The sequence below is a fragment of the Apiospora aurea genome (genome assembly GCF_038362705.1).
Source record: "Apiospora aurea strain CBS 24483 chromosome Unknown utg000004l_segment0_segment0, whole genome shotgun sequence".
NCBI lineage: Eukaryota > Fungi > Ascomycota > Sordariomycetes > Amphisphaeriales > Apiosporaceae > Apiospora > Apiospora aurea.
Window position 1 is genome coordinate 3,353,332 of NW_027117391.1, and position 15,182 is coordinate 3,368,513.

General features: G+C 53.3%; 3 protein-coding genes across 3 annotated transcripts; 1 reads left to right on the forward strand and 2 right to left on the reverse strand.

Moving 5' to 3' along the window:
* Positions 1-430: 430 nt before the first annotated feature.
* PG986_005841 (chorismate mutase) lies at positions 431-1,341 on the forward strand (the record flags this gene model as incomplete). The annotated part of the gene is made up of 2 exons (XM_066842063.1): positions 431-501; positions 585-1,341. 2 exons carry the CDS (start codon positions 431-433, stop codon positions 1,339-1,341), a joined length of 828 nt encoding a protein of 275 aa, XP_066701925.1.
* Positions 1,342-1,564: 223 nt separating this feature from the next.
* Positions 1,565-2,495, reverse strand: PG986_005842 (uncharacterized protein; the record flags this gene model as incomplete). Its single annotated transcript, XM_066842064.1, has 3 exons — positions 1,565-2,110; positions 2,173-2,340; positions 2,409-2,495. The coding sequence occupies 3 exons, from the start codon at positions 2,493-2,495 to the stop codon at positions 1,565-1,567; spliced, it is 801 nt and encodes a 266-aa protein (XP_066701926.1).
* Positions 2,496-4,817: 2,322 nt separating this feature from the next.
* Positions 4,818-5,840, reverse strand: PG986_005843 (uncharacterized protein; the record flags this gene model as incomplete). Its single annotated transcript, XM_066842065.1, has 2 exons — positions 4,818-5,584; positions 5,654-5,840. The coding sequence occupies 2 exons, from the start codon at positions 5,838-5,840 to the stop codon at positions 4,818-4,820; spliced, it is 954 nt and encodes a 317-aa protein (XP_066701927.1).
* Between the last annotated feature and the right edge of the window lie 9,342 nt (positions 5,841-15,182).

Genomic DNA, 15,182 nt, shown 5'->3' on the forward strand with positions numbered 1-15,182 from the left:
CCCAATGATGAATGTACTGTCGGCCGTCTTTGTTACCCCATGGGTCTGAGCCTGGATATGATGTAGACTCTGTACGCAACCTGCAGCCGGATGTTCTGAATTGACCACGGCCCTTGAACTATTGGAACATTGAGAAATGATAGGAAACAGAGACACAGAATCGCATAAGTAATTTGCACTTACACAGTGTAGTTATGTGCCACAACGTTTGAAGCTGGCGATATCGCATTACACCGCAGACGACAATGTTTGCTTGAACTTGACTCGGCTCAATCCCCCTCTGGACGACGCCGACTCGGAGCCCAGAAGCTTCACACAACCAACAGGAAACTTTGCCCACCATCAGACGAGGCACGCCCTCTCTTTCACCGCGTCAGTGCAATATTGAACTCAGTTTCCGCACCTCGCCTTCAGAATCGCTGCACACACCATGGATACCGTAGTGGATCTGTCCGACCCCTCCAAGGCCTTGGATCTGGCCGTCATCCGCTTCCAGCTTATGTGCGTACCTACCATATCCAAGAAACTCCTCTCGAATATGGACCAGAAAGGGCTAACGTTTAGTCTTCAAATGCACAATGCAGTCGCCTGGAGGACACCATCATCTTCCACCTGATTGAGCGGGTGCAGTTCCCCTTGAACCGCACCATCTACGAGCCGGGCGCGATCCCGATCGGCCACGCGCACGACAGCGACGATGCCGAGCACCCGAAGCTCAGCTTCATGGACTGGTACCTGCAGGAGCAGGAGCGACTGCAGTCGCTGATCCGCCGCTACGAGGCCCCCGACGAGTACCCCTTCTTCCCGGCGGCGCTGCAGAAGCCGCTCCTGAAGCCGATCGACTACCCCAAGGTCCTGCACCCCAACGACGTCAACGCCAACGCCGAGATCAAGCGCTTCTACATCGAGTCGTTCCTCCCGGGCGTCTGCGCCCACCGCACCGAGCGCGGCGAGGCCGCCGAGAACTACGGCTCCACGGCCACGGCCGACATCGCCTGCCTCCAGGCCATCTCGCGCCGCATCCACTACGGCAAGTTCGTGGCCGAGTCCAAGTTCCAGTCCGACCCGGAGCTCTACACCCGCTTCATCCAGGCCGGCGACCGCGACGGCATTGGCGAGTCCATCACCAACGCCGCCGTCGAGAAGCAGGTCTTGGAGCGGCTCCGGAAGAAGGCGCAAGCCTACGGTACCGACCCCTCTGCTCCTGACAAGGGAACAGGCGGCGATCCCCTTACCAAGATCAATGTCGATGCGGTGGTGTCCATGTACAAGGATTTCGTTATCCCTCTGACCAAAGTGGTTGAGGTCGATTACTTGATGCAACGTTTAGAGCAGAAGTGAGCGTGGGGGTGCATACTACAGCAGGTTTACACCAGAAAAAGAAACGGCAATTCAACGTTGTGAGACAGTACTAGATATACTACAAGGGATGATGACATAAGGATCAAGTCAGCAGAGCATGAATAGACTACGGAGGGCGATGGAACAGGCGCCACTCTTGGAAGAGAAATAACTAAATAAAAACTGGTTTCACAATATCTTGGATTTTATGGGGTATCTATCTTCACGACGGCGGGTTGATGTAGTCGCCAACAGCCTTCACCGCGTCGGCGAACTTGCTAGCCTCGATCAAGATCATATGCCCGCTCGGCATGACGCCCATCTCCTGGAAGGCGCGCTTGCTGTCGGCGGCCGAGTTGTCATTGTTGGTGAAGGCGTAGGTACCGTGAGCGGCGGCGTACTTGTGCAGCACCTCGTCCTCGGGGTGGAAGTAGAAGGTGGCCGGCTCCTGCTTGCCCTTCTTCTTCTTGCGCTCCTCGACGTCGAGCGTCGACTCGACCTCCTGGTACGTCTTGGACAGCACGAGGTAGTGGCTGAACTCGTACGGCTCCTTGTCCTCGACGGCGGCCTCGATCTCGTCGATCAGCATGCTGTACATAGGCGGCGCGATCTCGGAGGGCATGTTGATGAGCCGCTCCGAGAGCACGAGGCCGACGTGCTTGTCCGGCGCAGCCAGCAGGGCTGGCACTACCGAGGAGAGGGACGAGGTGGCCTTGGCCTTGTCTGAGAGGTAGCTGATGAGGTTCGCCATGGGCTTCTTCTCGCGGTGCTCATGAAGGTTGAGCGCGGTCACCATGGCGTACGGATCGCCCCCTCGCCGTCCGTCTTGACCGTGGAGCCAATGGTGGGCTGTGAGAGGATCAAGTCTGCCAGGCCGGAGATGTCGAACAGAGCAGAGTCCACATCGAGCAACTGGCGCAGCAGCGCTTTGCTGCCGTGAAAGTCAATGTCGGCATTGAAATTGAACCATTCAAAGTCGACGTTGACAATATCAAAGTCCTGCCGAATTAATTAGTACGGAGGGGTCGTAGGAGCGGCGCCGCCTATGAATGTGAAAAGGGACTTGCCTCGTCGTCCGAGCTCTCACCGTCCTGCACCATCTTATCCGGATCGGCAGTTGTGCCGTCGGCTTCTCTCGCTCTCTTCTTGGCCATCTTGAATGATATGGAGATTTGTTTTTATGACTTGAGATGCGCTGATGTCTGGTACCGAGGCGCGCCCAACTCCGAAATATCGTCGCGGCTCGGTGAGTGAAGAACTTTTGAAAGATTGGGCTGCCCCTCGCTAAGCCTATCGCGGAGTAGGTCGAAATCGATAAGCCTGTCATGCTCCACCCCGCATTCGAGCTGGCGTGGGGCTTCCAATGTCTCTCTTAATGAACCCGCCAGATCGAAATCAAAACGGGCATTCAGGAGAAACCAAAATCTACATACGATTTTCAGGAGTCGATAGGGCTGGTTATGAGGTATGGCTGTGCGTAACTGCATACTTGGGTAATTGCGAACTGCAGTTTCCCCCGTCTACACTCCAGGTACGTTGGACAGTGAGACGCGCCTTGTGGAAATTCTCCGATCCATACCTGCCATGTACTTGGAACGATTAGCAGTTGATCGAAAGCCCAGACAATGGGCTTCATATAATCAGAAGCACCCAGTTAGTTCCATTGATTAGTGAATTAAAAACAACGAGGTAGGCTGTCGACGTAAGAACTGCCAATGGGGTTGCTGGCGATAGCTGGGGAGGAGCTGCAACCTGCGATATCACCATTATAAAAACATCCTCGTCACTCTAGACCATACATAGGCAGCTACATGTGATGTATATGACTGGCCAAAAGTATACCCCAAGGAGTATTCATACACCAACCGCTTACGCATGCCGATTCCAACCGCATGCAGAATACCCGATCCGCTCTGCCATACATACTGAGGCACACCATACACCATGAAGCCAATAGGGCTACAGTCTGGCTGAAGTCGATCGCTCGCGATTATTCGAACCATCCTCTCTTCGTTAAGCGCGAGATTTAGTTCGGTTCACCTGGGGTTTATACTTCCCAACGGCCCGCATACGACGGAGAAGCTGGTCATCTCAATAACGGAATCATAAACCAGCCGTCGTCCGAACTTGGCTTTGTATGGTAGGGGTTTCACTGGTGAAGCAGCATGGTCATAGGTACTTCCCTGATTACAGATCCTGACAACTGCTATTAAGACCATCTCGGCGCAATCATATGATATATCTAAGTTTCGAAGCCCTCAGATAAAGAAAAAGAAAATGCCGGGGAAGTAAGAGTGGTGGTGGTGGTAGCTACGGCAACAATTGCAGCACCTCAGCCTGCAGGGAACTGACGACGATCGCGCCATCAGCTCAAAGCCACCGATGGATGTTCAAGCTCCTGGCTATGCCGCGTAGCCGAAAGACAAAAGGACAGAAGCTTGTCAAAATGTTACGTATATATGTACATACATAGAAAGTAAGTATGCAGGGACATGCATGGAATGTTCAGAACAAGCATCCCGTGGCCCAAGTTATCTCCCTCATCCATAGCTACATATTGAAAGGCGGGCCATTCAGAAGTGCAGCAGCTCCTCCAGCGGTCCAACGCCCTCTAGGGTCTCAGGAGATCGCGAGATGCACATCATTTTCCCAACTGATCGTGCCACTATTAATAGAGATTGCGCGGTTGGGACCCCGGCCACCCTCCCCGGCGACGGAAAATTTACCCCTTAGCGAGTGAGATGAGAGGGTTCGGGGGATAAGGAGAACGTGGAGAGGCACGAAGCTTATTTTGGCAGGACACGCGGCGACCAGTAGGTTTTCGTGACATCAGGGGTAAATTCAGCCTGTATGCCTTCGAATCCGGGGAAGCCCTGCAAACGAATAGAAACCCGCAAGTCGCTTACTTTCCATGCAGGATGCCCCTCTTCCTCTGCCCAGGCTTGCATTGGGCCTCGCTCGATGTTCTGCATGTTCATTGGTACTACTATCACCATGGAAGATATGAATTGCACACCCGAGTCAAAATCGACTCGAGTAAAACATATTATTCAGTAAACATAAGTAACTAATGGGTATTGTGGTTGCAGTAAGCAGCAGAAACAATAACGAGATGATGATGTCCGGAACTTCCAGCGGCCCCATCCATGGTCAAAGCAGCAAACACCGATTTTTCCACCAAACGCACCAAGGAAATTGGCTCAGAATGAACTCCATGTCCCTCGTCCATCCATCCATATACATGCCCCCCTTTTAACCGATGACTCCACTGTTTGCCTGGCAGCCAGGCAGAGGGGAGGATTCGACGGTCCTCCCAAATTAACAAATGCTGAAAAAAGAAAGGCCTGGGATGGATCCAGGCCATGAACCGAACCAATACGCCATGCACCCAAGTCGCTATGCATTAGGACTACCCAATCAGGCAGTCGACAATTCGCTTTTTTATCACCCTCCTGCAGACTTTGTATTGTAACCGCTCAAGACCGGGGCGTCACATCCGCTGGGAAACGCAAGTAATCGTGAGGCACCGGAGGCGACTTGCCGAACGCTTCGCGCGTCGCTAGGTCTAGGCCTTCTGATGTCTGAGAGCCCGGCGTGCGCACCTCGGTCTTTGGCGTATCGGCAGGCGTGAGTGAAAGACCCAGGCCGATGACGGCCTCACCGGAGCTCATGGGCCTCGAGTGGTTGTTGTAAAGTTCGTACTCTCTGGCCTCCATGGCCAGCTCGCTTGTCTCGTCGAGAAGCTCCCGGCGGGCGAGCTCAATATCGTGCCGCGCCTGCTTGATGTATTGGTCGTCCAGTAGCGGGACGATGCGGTACTCCAGAGCCTCCATGATGCAACGCTCCGTGACGTTGATTTGCTCGCACGACCACATGTCGCGGCCCCACTCGTTGGCGTAGTAGGAGGTGGGCTCATGTAGGTCCTCGATGAATTTGTTGGCGATTATCAGGGCGGCCAGCACGTTCACCTCGGGGAACACAGCATCGAAGTGGGCTGGCGGCTGAATTGGGCCCGAGGGCATCGTGTGCCGCTTCGATGCCGGGCTAGTCTGGCGCGACCGGGGGTACGACATCCGCCAAGTATTGCGGTACCGTCGTGGGAGGGCGTCCAGAATACAGGTCGCCAAGGCAATGGCATCCATGGGCAGCATGGCGTGCGTGAGGATGTTGTGCACGACGGCCACCGAGGGTGATTCCAGGGCAAGTCCCGGCGGGAGCATCCTTGTCAAATGGATTGCCGGAGCTAGAGAGCAGAAAGCCTGGTCAGTCGTCCGGGTCTTCGAGAAGGTAGTAGCGAGGCGAGTTGAATTACCTAGCAGGTCTGAGTTGAGTACCTCGGCATCGCCAGGCACGATGCGAGGACTTTGGGTTGCGGAGGAGTTCTGGGAGGAGAGCGGCGGAGTAGGCAGGTTCGACAGCGGCTTGTAAAAGGTCCGGAAGTATGCCTCGTCGAACTCGAAGTCGTCGTCGACGACGGAAAAGCTCTTGTTGTGGCCCATTGTGAGACGGGTGGGTGGAAAGTGTTGCTGTCGATGGGTGGAATGGACGACGCACTCATCAATCAAGACACTCGAATACTGCACTAGATACGGCAGTGGGTTGTCCTCATACTCTAATGGAGGGCAAAGAGCAGAGGGCGATGTTTAGGCGGGCAGCTACTGGGGAAAGATTGCTAACACCAGTGATCGCGGATGAGAAATGGTATCGAGTTGAGATTGCGATGATGAAGGTCGCGAGAGCTCTACTTATATACAATGGCTGAACCGAGACAAGAGGAAGCTGAGCGAAACCACAAACTCGCAGCCGGAGCACGACAAGCAATCTATTTTCGGGATGGAGGAGGAGGGGAGAGGATAGATGTGAGATGGGAAGCTCGGGAAAGGCAGATGGTTATATCGAGACAGGAAGAATATGTAGGCGTAGCGCAGGTAGGTAGGCCTGTACCTACCTATGCATAGCCGCACACACGCACGGTTCGTTAGCGAGCAGGACTGCCCAAGATGCAATAGCTTGTCAGGGTGCGCCAGGCTAAAGGATGGGGCCTACAGGGAGTACAGGGAGTACAGGGAGTACAGGGAGTACAGGGAGTACAGGGAGTACAGGGAGTACAGGGAGTACAGGGAGGCAAGTAGATACGTCAGGTACATCATGTGGAGGTACATTGATACCTCCGGCCCAGCCAGCTTTCGCTCGAGTCTGGATGTCGTGCTCGTAACTCAGAATAGCAATTCGTCGTGCTGGATACCCGCAAAATGTAATGAGCTTTTCTGGTAAGGCTGATGGCTTGGTGGACAGCAGTGGGGGGGGGATGAAAAAGAGCGAGATTGGAAGAGAAGACTCTGGACAGACTGACTGGTGGACAGACTCTCTCAGCAGCAGCACAATGTCCACCTGCAGTGCAGGTTCCATCGAGGGAGGAGGAGGACGGAGCAGAGCCAACTTTCCCCAAGCTTCTGGCTTCTACATACATGGAGTCAGGATCGAACGTGCACAAGCAGGCCACTTTCCTCTTTCCTAGCACCTAACCTAGGCAGCTAGGGTCGGGCGGTTTGTGCAAGTGGAATCACTATGCTCGCCTTTTCTGTTTACCTTACGTGTTAGACGCGGCTATTCCTTGTTTTCTTGGGGGAGGGAAGCCAGGGCATTAACCTGCGCCTGGGCATAACACCAACCCATAACGCCATAGAGTAGCAGTGGGCTGCATTGCTACGTCGAGCTACCTATAAGTACCTACCGCGTACACATGCACACACACACACACACATGCACACAACACATTGAAGAAAGGTGCACAAAAAGAAAAGTGAACGTCAAACGGCCGTTTTGGGCGTGCGGTGGCTCAGACGGACGCAACGGGATTGGTCGGGCCCTGACGCCCTGGGCTGCTGGGGCCCTGGCAGCCAACACCGAACATTGAAGGCTGACTGCGCCCAAGCAGACCCAAGGGCCCCTGCCCAGCTAGCCAGCAAGCCCAGGATCTACCTGCGACTTTGGTGTGTAAACATTTTTTCTTCCTGGGAGCATCATCCCGCACTAGGGCCCAATCAGTGACTCGCAAGTCAGCCTCATCATCATCCTCAATTCACACCACACAACGCAACGCAGGCACGAACAAATACGACAGCTTACCTACGACCGAACTGATTCAACCCGCGTCGCTCCGTCTCTGCTCGCTCAGTGATCCCCGGGAGATGGACGCAACTCAGACAGCGAGCGACGAACGGCTATTCCGGCACCATGTTCCTCCGTGGCTTGCCTCTCAGGGTTCAACCGTCAAAGCCAGGCCCCAGCGCGCAATAGGCGACAGACACGGAGCCGATGTTGTCTGTCAAGCTGACAACCCTAGCACGCTCGTAACGAACCATGGAAGAAGCCATCCAAAGTCGGAATCCATAATGCAGCTGCCTCTCTCCATCCTCCGGAGGCTGAGAGGTGAAGGAGGAGGCATGCCCGCTTATTAACCTCTGATTGCTTGTGCATACACATCAAACCACACGTACATAAAATTGCTGCATGAGTCTCGAGACTGCCAATTCTAGGCAGTTCTTTGGCCCGGCGGTACGTACTGACGGTAGTAGTAGCATCTCTGGCCATCTACCGAACCATCCACATGCAGACATAGCCATCCATGATCCTCATGAGGAAATTAGCGAAAAGGGGTCTTCTCTCACCGCTCTCCGCTTCGCATTTTCCAATCAGCCAAGGTGAGGTGCGCCAAGGGGGGTGCGGCATCCTCGTCGGATCACTCTTGTGTCCGTGTCTCCGCGATAGACCCGCAGATCAGCGATCGTATTCTCAACCCCCTACACACACATTTGCTAGCAACGGATTAAAATGGGATTTTTCCCAAGTCCGCCAAGCAGGCCGGAGATGCATCTCGACTCGTATGTTTCTCGTGCTTGTATGCCACAGTAACAGTACATGCACCCTGGGCAGCCTCGGCCGTTTCTTCAATGGCTCCTCACTGGTCTTATATTTAGGGTCGACTCCATTGGGTTCCGTTCGCCAGTTCCACCCGTGGGGCAACATCATTCCGATTAACCATCTGCATTTCACCACTTTACGGCAAACGGCAAAGTTGTGAGACCTGAATCGGAGTGTTTCGTTCCAACCTGAGCTGAGGCTCGTATAGCGGGACATTGACGGTGCCGGGGGGTGGAGTTGCTCGCTCTGTTTTCCCAACGATGCGAGAGGCCAAGGATCAAGCACCAGAGCAGAAACTGGCAGACTGGCGGCTGCCTGGCTGCTTGAACATGTTTGTTGCTGCCCGAGCTCCTCGGAATGCCGTGGTTGTTTCTTCATGCGACACTCCAGGTTCTGTCCAGATTTCCCCTCGGCCCATTGACGATGACGGGCCAATATGTAAATCCGCGGCAGTTTTCTTGTTCTAGACGCAGCTCACGTGCCACCCTCCACCCTCCATCCCATGCCGCAGCGCATGAGAGCCAAGAGAATAGCATCGTCGGTAGATGCAAACCGGTTGGGAAAGTGATCGCCAGGCACAGCATCTGAGTCCTTGGCCAAGACCTTGCAATAGTCCCCTACCTGCCGACATCAACTAAAGTTCTCAGGATGCAGGGTTCGCTTTTTGCTTAGCCGCTCGCTGCCAGCTCCGTCGTCTGGGGAAATCGCTGTTATCGGTCTTCCCACCTTCAAACGGCTCCCCTCGGCTCCCCTCCCAAAAACATGTCGACGTCCGAAAGTGCGTCCCTACAGTACCTACAGTACCGCCTGACACGACTCGTCTCTTTCTTCGTGACCCGGCGTCAAGGGCGCCAGTTTTGGCGCGAGCTGGCAACAATAATAAAAAGCCCACCCCAAGTTCCCACATTACTTGGCTGTGCGGCCAAGGCTACTGTTACACGGAATGACGCAGGTCGCACCGGAGAATAGGGTGGGATTAAGGATGGAATGCCCTCCGGCGTTGTTCCCTGTATTTTGGCCGAGCGAAAAGGCGGCAGACTGGACGCTACTCTGTCTTAGTCTGGCACTATCTGCCCAACGAGTCAGCAACCTGTTCCTTCGTTCGCGCTCTAAAGTAAAGTGCAAAGTCCCGGTGGTTCCCACGCAGCGACATCTTCGTCCAACAGATGGCACTAGGCCTGACCGAGAATACAATAGATTCACAGTTGAGGCTGTTTTATATATGTCTCTGGCCGTGGCGCCTACCCGGCCCTTCTATTTGGCGGTGGGGCGTGGCCGGCGGCGTGTCTAGAGCAGCTGTCAACCGTACATTGTAATCACCAGGGCAGCATTCTCTGCCCAAGATCACACATATCACTTCTCACGTATAAGCAGTATTATACCTTCAAGTGACGCAATTGTTGTTCGATGCCCTTGTTGTGGGTTTTCGACTCAGAAGGAGCCACATAACACACGACTACCACTCTCTCCCCTCCCGAAGAGCTTTTTCCATTCGGACAAACTAAGCCGGCGAACTGGACTCGAGTCACGATGGCAAATTGTGGTTTCAACCCTGAGACGCCGTGTGCGGCGTGCCTATGTAGGATGCGTCTTTCTCCCGTCAGCTCTGGCTCTGGGCCGACAAACTGGCTGTATCCGGAGCGAATACCAAGCCTATCTGAGTGTAGCGCTTTTCCTGACAAATCGTTGGTTCCCGTACGAGGGTCTCAGGTCACGGACCCTGGTGCCAATCCGGAGAGCTGGACGTGATGTTTGCTATCAAAGTAGTTTGCTACGAACTGCAGCAATAGGGTTGAGACATCGGGCGTTTAGCCTCAGACCTGGGTAGTAAGCAGAGGCGCACGCCTTTAGGGCTGCCTGCCGCCGCCGGGGCACGGAACCCGCATGCTTGGGGCGTGGACTAAGTCAGCTCGGGATGCGCCAGAAAGCTTCTCTTCGTTCGGCGTTTCCCGCGTTGTACCACTTCAAGACTTTTTTCTTTCGAGAGACCGAAGGTTCATGTCGAGAAAAATGTTCCGCGGCGCCAGTCTACACCGCGACGTTTGTCTAGACCGCTCCCTATCGCTAGCCGCAGGCGAGCGCCGAAAGGGAGAGCTAGAGTTCTTTTCCCGTCTCCGGGAAGATACCAAATTCCACAGAGCAGGACCGAGCGCGTCTTTGGCATCGTCTTGGCTTTCCTGGGGATCCTCTGGTCGTTCGTCTGTGCAAGACTGCAGTCTTGAAGACGATGCTTGCTCGATACGACAAGCATGAACGACAGCACCACCGAAACGCACACTTTCCCGGATCGGTGTAGTTTGCGGCTGAATTTGTTTGTCTCTGGTGGTGGACCGGGCACCTGGAACCAGCCTCCTGTTTTGGGTGACCAGGCAGCCCGTACAGCGAGACATGTGGCATCCACGGGTTCCTCTAGCTACGGGAAGAGATTTTTCGCGGGAAGCTAACCTCGTCTACTGTTCTTGCCGACCGCTTGTTCTGCAAGCTCTGACAACCCAAATGGTATATGTTTGTTGTAGATTGCGCAGCTCCTACGTATCTCGTTGCGAAGCTGGACGGGTGTTTGGTTCAGGGAGCTCGCTTGGGTGTCACCCACTGGTAGGTATAGAGTCACACAGCAAATGAAGCGCTTCTCTCATTGCGTATAATCACGAGTGACAGCATCTGCCGGATGTCTTGCTCCCATCAAATACCCAATCAAGGACTGCAGCCATTTATTTGCGAGCAAGAACACAACGACGATTGTCGTCATGATTTACCAAACAGGAAGGTGATGAGAGGGTATACACGTAGTCTGGCATTTGTTCATCTCCTGATTGGCCTCGGACGCGCGTTTATGCCTGCTTATCACACATGGCCCCCAAAATCCAGGAGCTTATATCAACGTCTGTCATGCCGCCGTATTCAATGAGAACTGCCTTGTGACTTAAGCCAGAAGCGAGTCAAATACTCAATAAGAAACGTGGCAACTTTTCCGAGCAGAATCGTGACAATGACTGACCAGAACGGCAATAAAAACTGTAAGTGGATTTCCCTGGCCGCCCCCTTTGCCCTCACGGAACAGTAATAAGTGGGCAAACCAGCCGCTTACCCTCTGCATAGGTACCAACTGTGAGAACCCTCTCTTGGGTTAATCTCTATCTCGACTGAATTGGGGCCGTGGGACTAGTTGCCGTCGCAATACTATGTGTCGTTCCATCGCATCTGCGCTTGAGACTCGTACCCATCCGCCTACTGGCCGTCACTGATTAGGGGTTCTGTACATAGGCAAGAACTGCACAAACTGCAAGAACTGCAGGGATTGTAAGTGACCTCATGCAATTTGCGCCGCCTCACTTGTCGTTTCTAATGGCCTCCTAGGTACCGGTGAGTCCTGCCCTCAAGAAAAAAAGGATGCCTCAATCGCCTAGCAGATAGCTCCGCCTCCTTACTGTATGAAAGAGGAAAGCATATGCCATGCTCAACAAGCATGGATATATTCGACCAGGCCTTGCTTCGTGCCTGTCATTAGGGGACCAGCTATTGGACTAACACTTTGCGTGGCGAAGCATGCGACAACTGTTCGAACTGTAACAATTGTCAAGGCTGCGAGAACGTAAGTTACCTCATCCATTTCCTTCTTATTTCCTTCTTGGTCACCGGCTGATATGGTGTGGCGCTGTTTGGCAGTGCTCCAACTGCAAGGACTGTACGGGTTGCTCCAATTGCTCAAACTGCAGTGACTGCAAAGACTGCAACAACTGCTCAAACGTAAGTCGAGAACAAGCTCGACTATGGTTTCTCATTGCCGGTCTTTCCCACAGGAGCTAATTGCCCTGTATGGAGTACTGGGTGAAACTGACGAAATCTGCGACAGTGTACCGACTGCTCAGGGCTCAGCAACGCGAGCAACCAGCATGGCGTCCACGCCGACAAGATCTATGGTGAGCTGAAGTGAAATTGTGGTGAACGGATGCCTTACATTTCTTGCTATGTGGTGGTATCTGTACTTGGCATGCCGTGCTCGACTCATGGAGACATGAGCTCAGGGTAAAGTTCAGGGGTTATATGTTGCTCCCTATGCAGAACTTGGAGAACGGAATAGGGGTAATATGCTCGGGTTGAGGAAGTATCTAAACTGGGCACACACATGGAATGCTATTCATTATGAGACACCGACTACACGCCTTCCATGTCATGCTGGGCTTATCGTATGGGCGAAGAATGTCACGACTAAGATCACGATATTTTGAACGGAGTGCTCCAACGCTGCCCCGAACACCACGGAACATTGGCTGTGCTTAGCCATTCCGTGTATTTGGGGCTCGACTTCGATTCAGTGGCCAATTAGGTGATCAATATTGGGTACATCTCTACTAACTTCATGTAAGAGAAAGATGGGATAATGTAACCATCCATCATCTTCAGAAACCTGGACAGAGCTTCGACCTACGTTGGATAACAGGACCCAGGCGATTCGTATGCGACTCGTACTACGGACCCATTAGCCTTTTGGTCCTAACGCTGGTAGACGTATCATGCATACGTACATATCTATACTTCCATAACGACAACATATTCGACACACTTTCGCTTACATACCATCGACTCTGGCGCAGACGACAAGCGTCTGTCCTTCAAGAAGCTTAACTGAACACGAATTGAAACACCCTTGTCGATTCTTACTATGGGATTCATGGCTGCCGAGATCCGTGATCCCCTTTGGATGCTTTTACTAGACTGTCTTCAGGAAAAGAAGGCCCGGCGAACCCAATCAATGATGAACGAGGACCGTACTCCTTCCTCTAGCTCAGCAACGAGATCGACTATCCAATACACGTAGGCGCACATGGTGACATTGCAGCAGCTTTCCTCACAGGCATTGGACCATACACGACGAGTTTGCCATGCCTTGGGGAGTGTGGCACTTGGGGCCCGGCTATTAGGGATGTGTCGACTGCTGATCCGAAAGTCTACGAAGAGCTTACCTACTCGGTGAGGATGATGGGATACTTTGTTCCTGCATCGATAGCACTACCCCGTACATGCCCCATCTTCATGAAAATGACATGTTATGGGGAATGCACGTAGTTCTATAATGCTACGGATCTGCTTCTGAAGGACGACACGATGTGATTCGCTCGGTCCTCCCACCCTTACTCCTTCTTCTGACTAGATGTCATATTCTGTCAGTCTGTCCTCGGGACTTCATGGTGATGCTTCTGCCCGATACTCCCCTCCGCATAGTGCCATCCAGACGACACTCCCGAGGGCCGGCTCGTATAGAAGTTGGGAAATCAACCTGCTTCTGAGTGCTGCCATGCCCCAATGTATAGCAGCACCATTATAGCGCAGAACGAAGCTACCATTGCATCTTCAGTTGGGCTGGGACCACTGCCAGAAGCTTGGCCAACTGCTGGGGCGAACTCCTTTTCCACCAGGACCTTGAGTACCTCGACTTAGGGCGGCAGCTGTCGTGCGGCGGCCCCTCTTCTTTCTCCCGGAGGTTGGAATTCATGTCTGCTCGCACGATGCCGACAACCGCTGGACTCTGCGCCTCTTGTACTGGAAAAAACAGACCACACACACACACACACACACACACTTACACACAGGCTGCATGCTGCTGCACGTTGGGCAAGTCGTGATGCCCATAAGAGCTACAGCTATAGGGAGGGAGTGAAAAGAAGAGAGAATCTCTCGAATGAGAGCTCAGCTCGTTTACCCTATTCAGAACATGTGTAAGCAAGTATGGGGAAGGACACACTAGCACATCAGGTTGGAGGGAGAGGGAGAGGGAGATGAAGAGGATGGAAATAAGCTAGTGCAACTACTACCGGCACACACCTGAAAAAGGGTCGCAGTTGCGACCCTACAACAGAACCCCTACAGGGAGTGCGTCGTTCGGAATCCGCGCCAGAAGAGCAAGGAGCCCACACGCTGACATGATGAGTGTGGAGAGAACGAAGAGGACAGAGAAGAAATAAGACTGGACGATTGTGGGTACAGGAAGTAACGACAGCGTGCCATCACCTGCCGGTCGGGTTGCAACATTGAACGGTGTCGGGTGGTCGGATATCCCGTTCCAGTATCTGCGTGCCTGTGTACCGGGCATGCGAGGGAAAACAGAGATAGATGGCTGGATGAGGACATAGGTAGCAATCGTGACTACCTTCCCTACTTCCAGCAAATTCCAGTCCACTTGCACACCGGTAAGCACGGGGCAGCATCGATAGTAACTCCATGGCCGGAAGCCCCCGGTCAACACGTCACGCCATCATGGTCGGCGGTGTGAATAGGAAACCATCTCTTCGACTCTCGCGCTCTATCTCCTCGGCACGAGGTAAGTAGGTAGTTATTCGAACCAGTCACATACACATTCGCACGCAACCACATGATAGGCGACACGCACTGCAAGGCAGGTCGTCAGTTCCATGGCATTCAATAAATTTTACATATGATGGATGGATATGCCGAAGGTTAGGAGATAGAAGAGTGAGTCTACAACTTGCAGAACCGGACCCCTCATTTTCTGTCAGTGCCAACCGGAGCCGTCGTTACCCCAAGAATCCGCCGGACGACCCCCTTCTTTCTATACATTCTCCACCTTTGACTCCGCATCATCTAGCGACAGCGAGGGAGGGGTAACAAAAGACTGTATTTCACAGTTCCCTCTTCCAGGCCCTTGTACCGCCACCTCTCTTCCTGCACTTCGATTCGAACTACTACCGGAGACCATACATACGACCGTGCAGTGAAAATGTGTGTAGTCTGTAGTCTACACACCATTATTTGAGCCCAACTCCCCTTTGAATGGTTCGATACCACGTTTTGAACACTCAGACCCCTCCTACATACCTACTTTCTCTCTCTCTCTCTCTCTCTCTCTCTCTCTCTCGTACACCTTACCCATCCACCGTGTCATTTGACGCTGGAGGCGT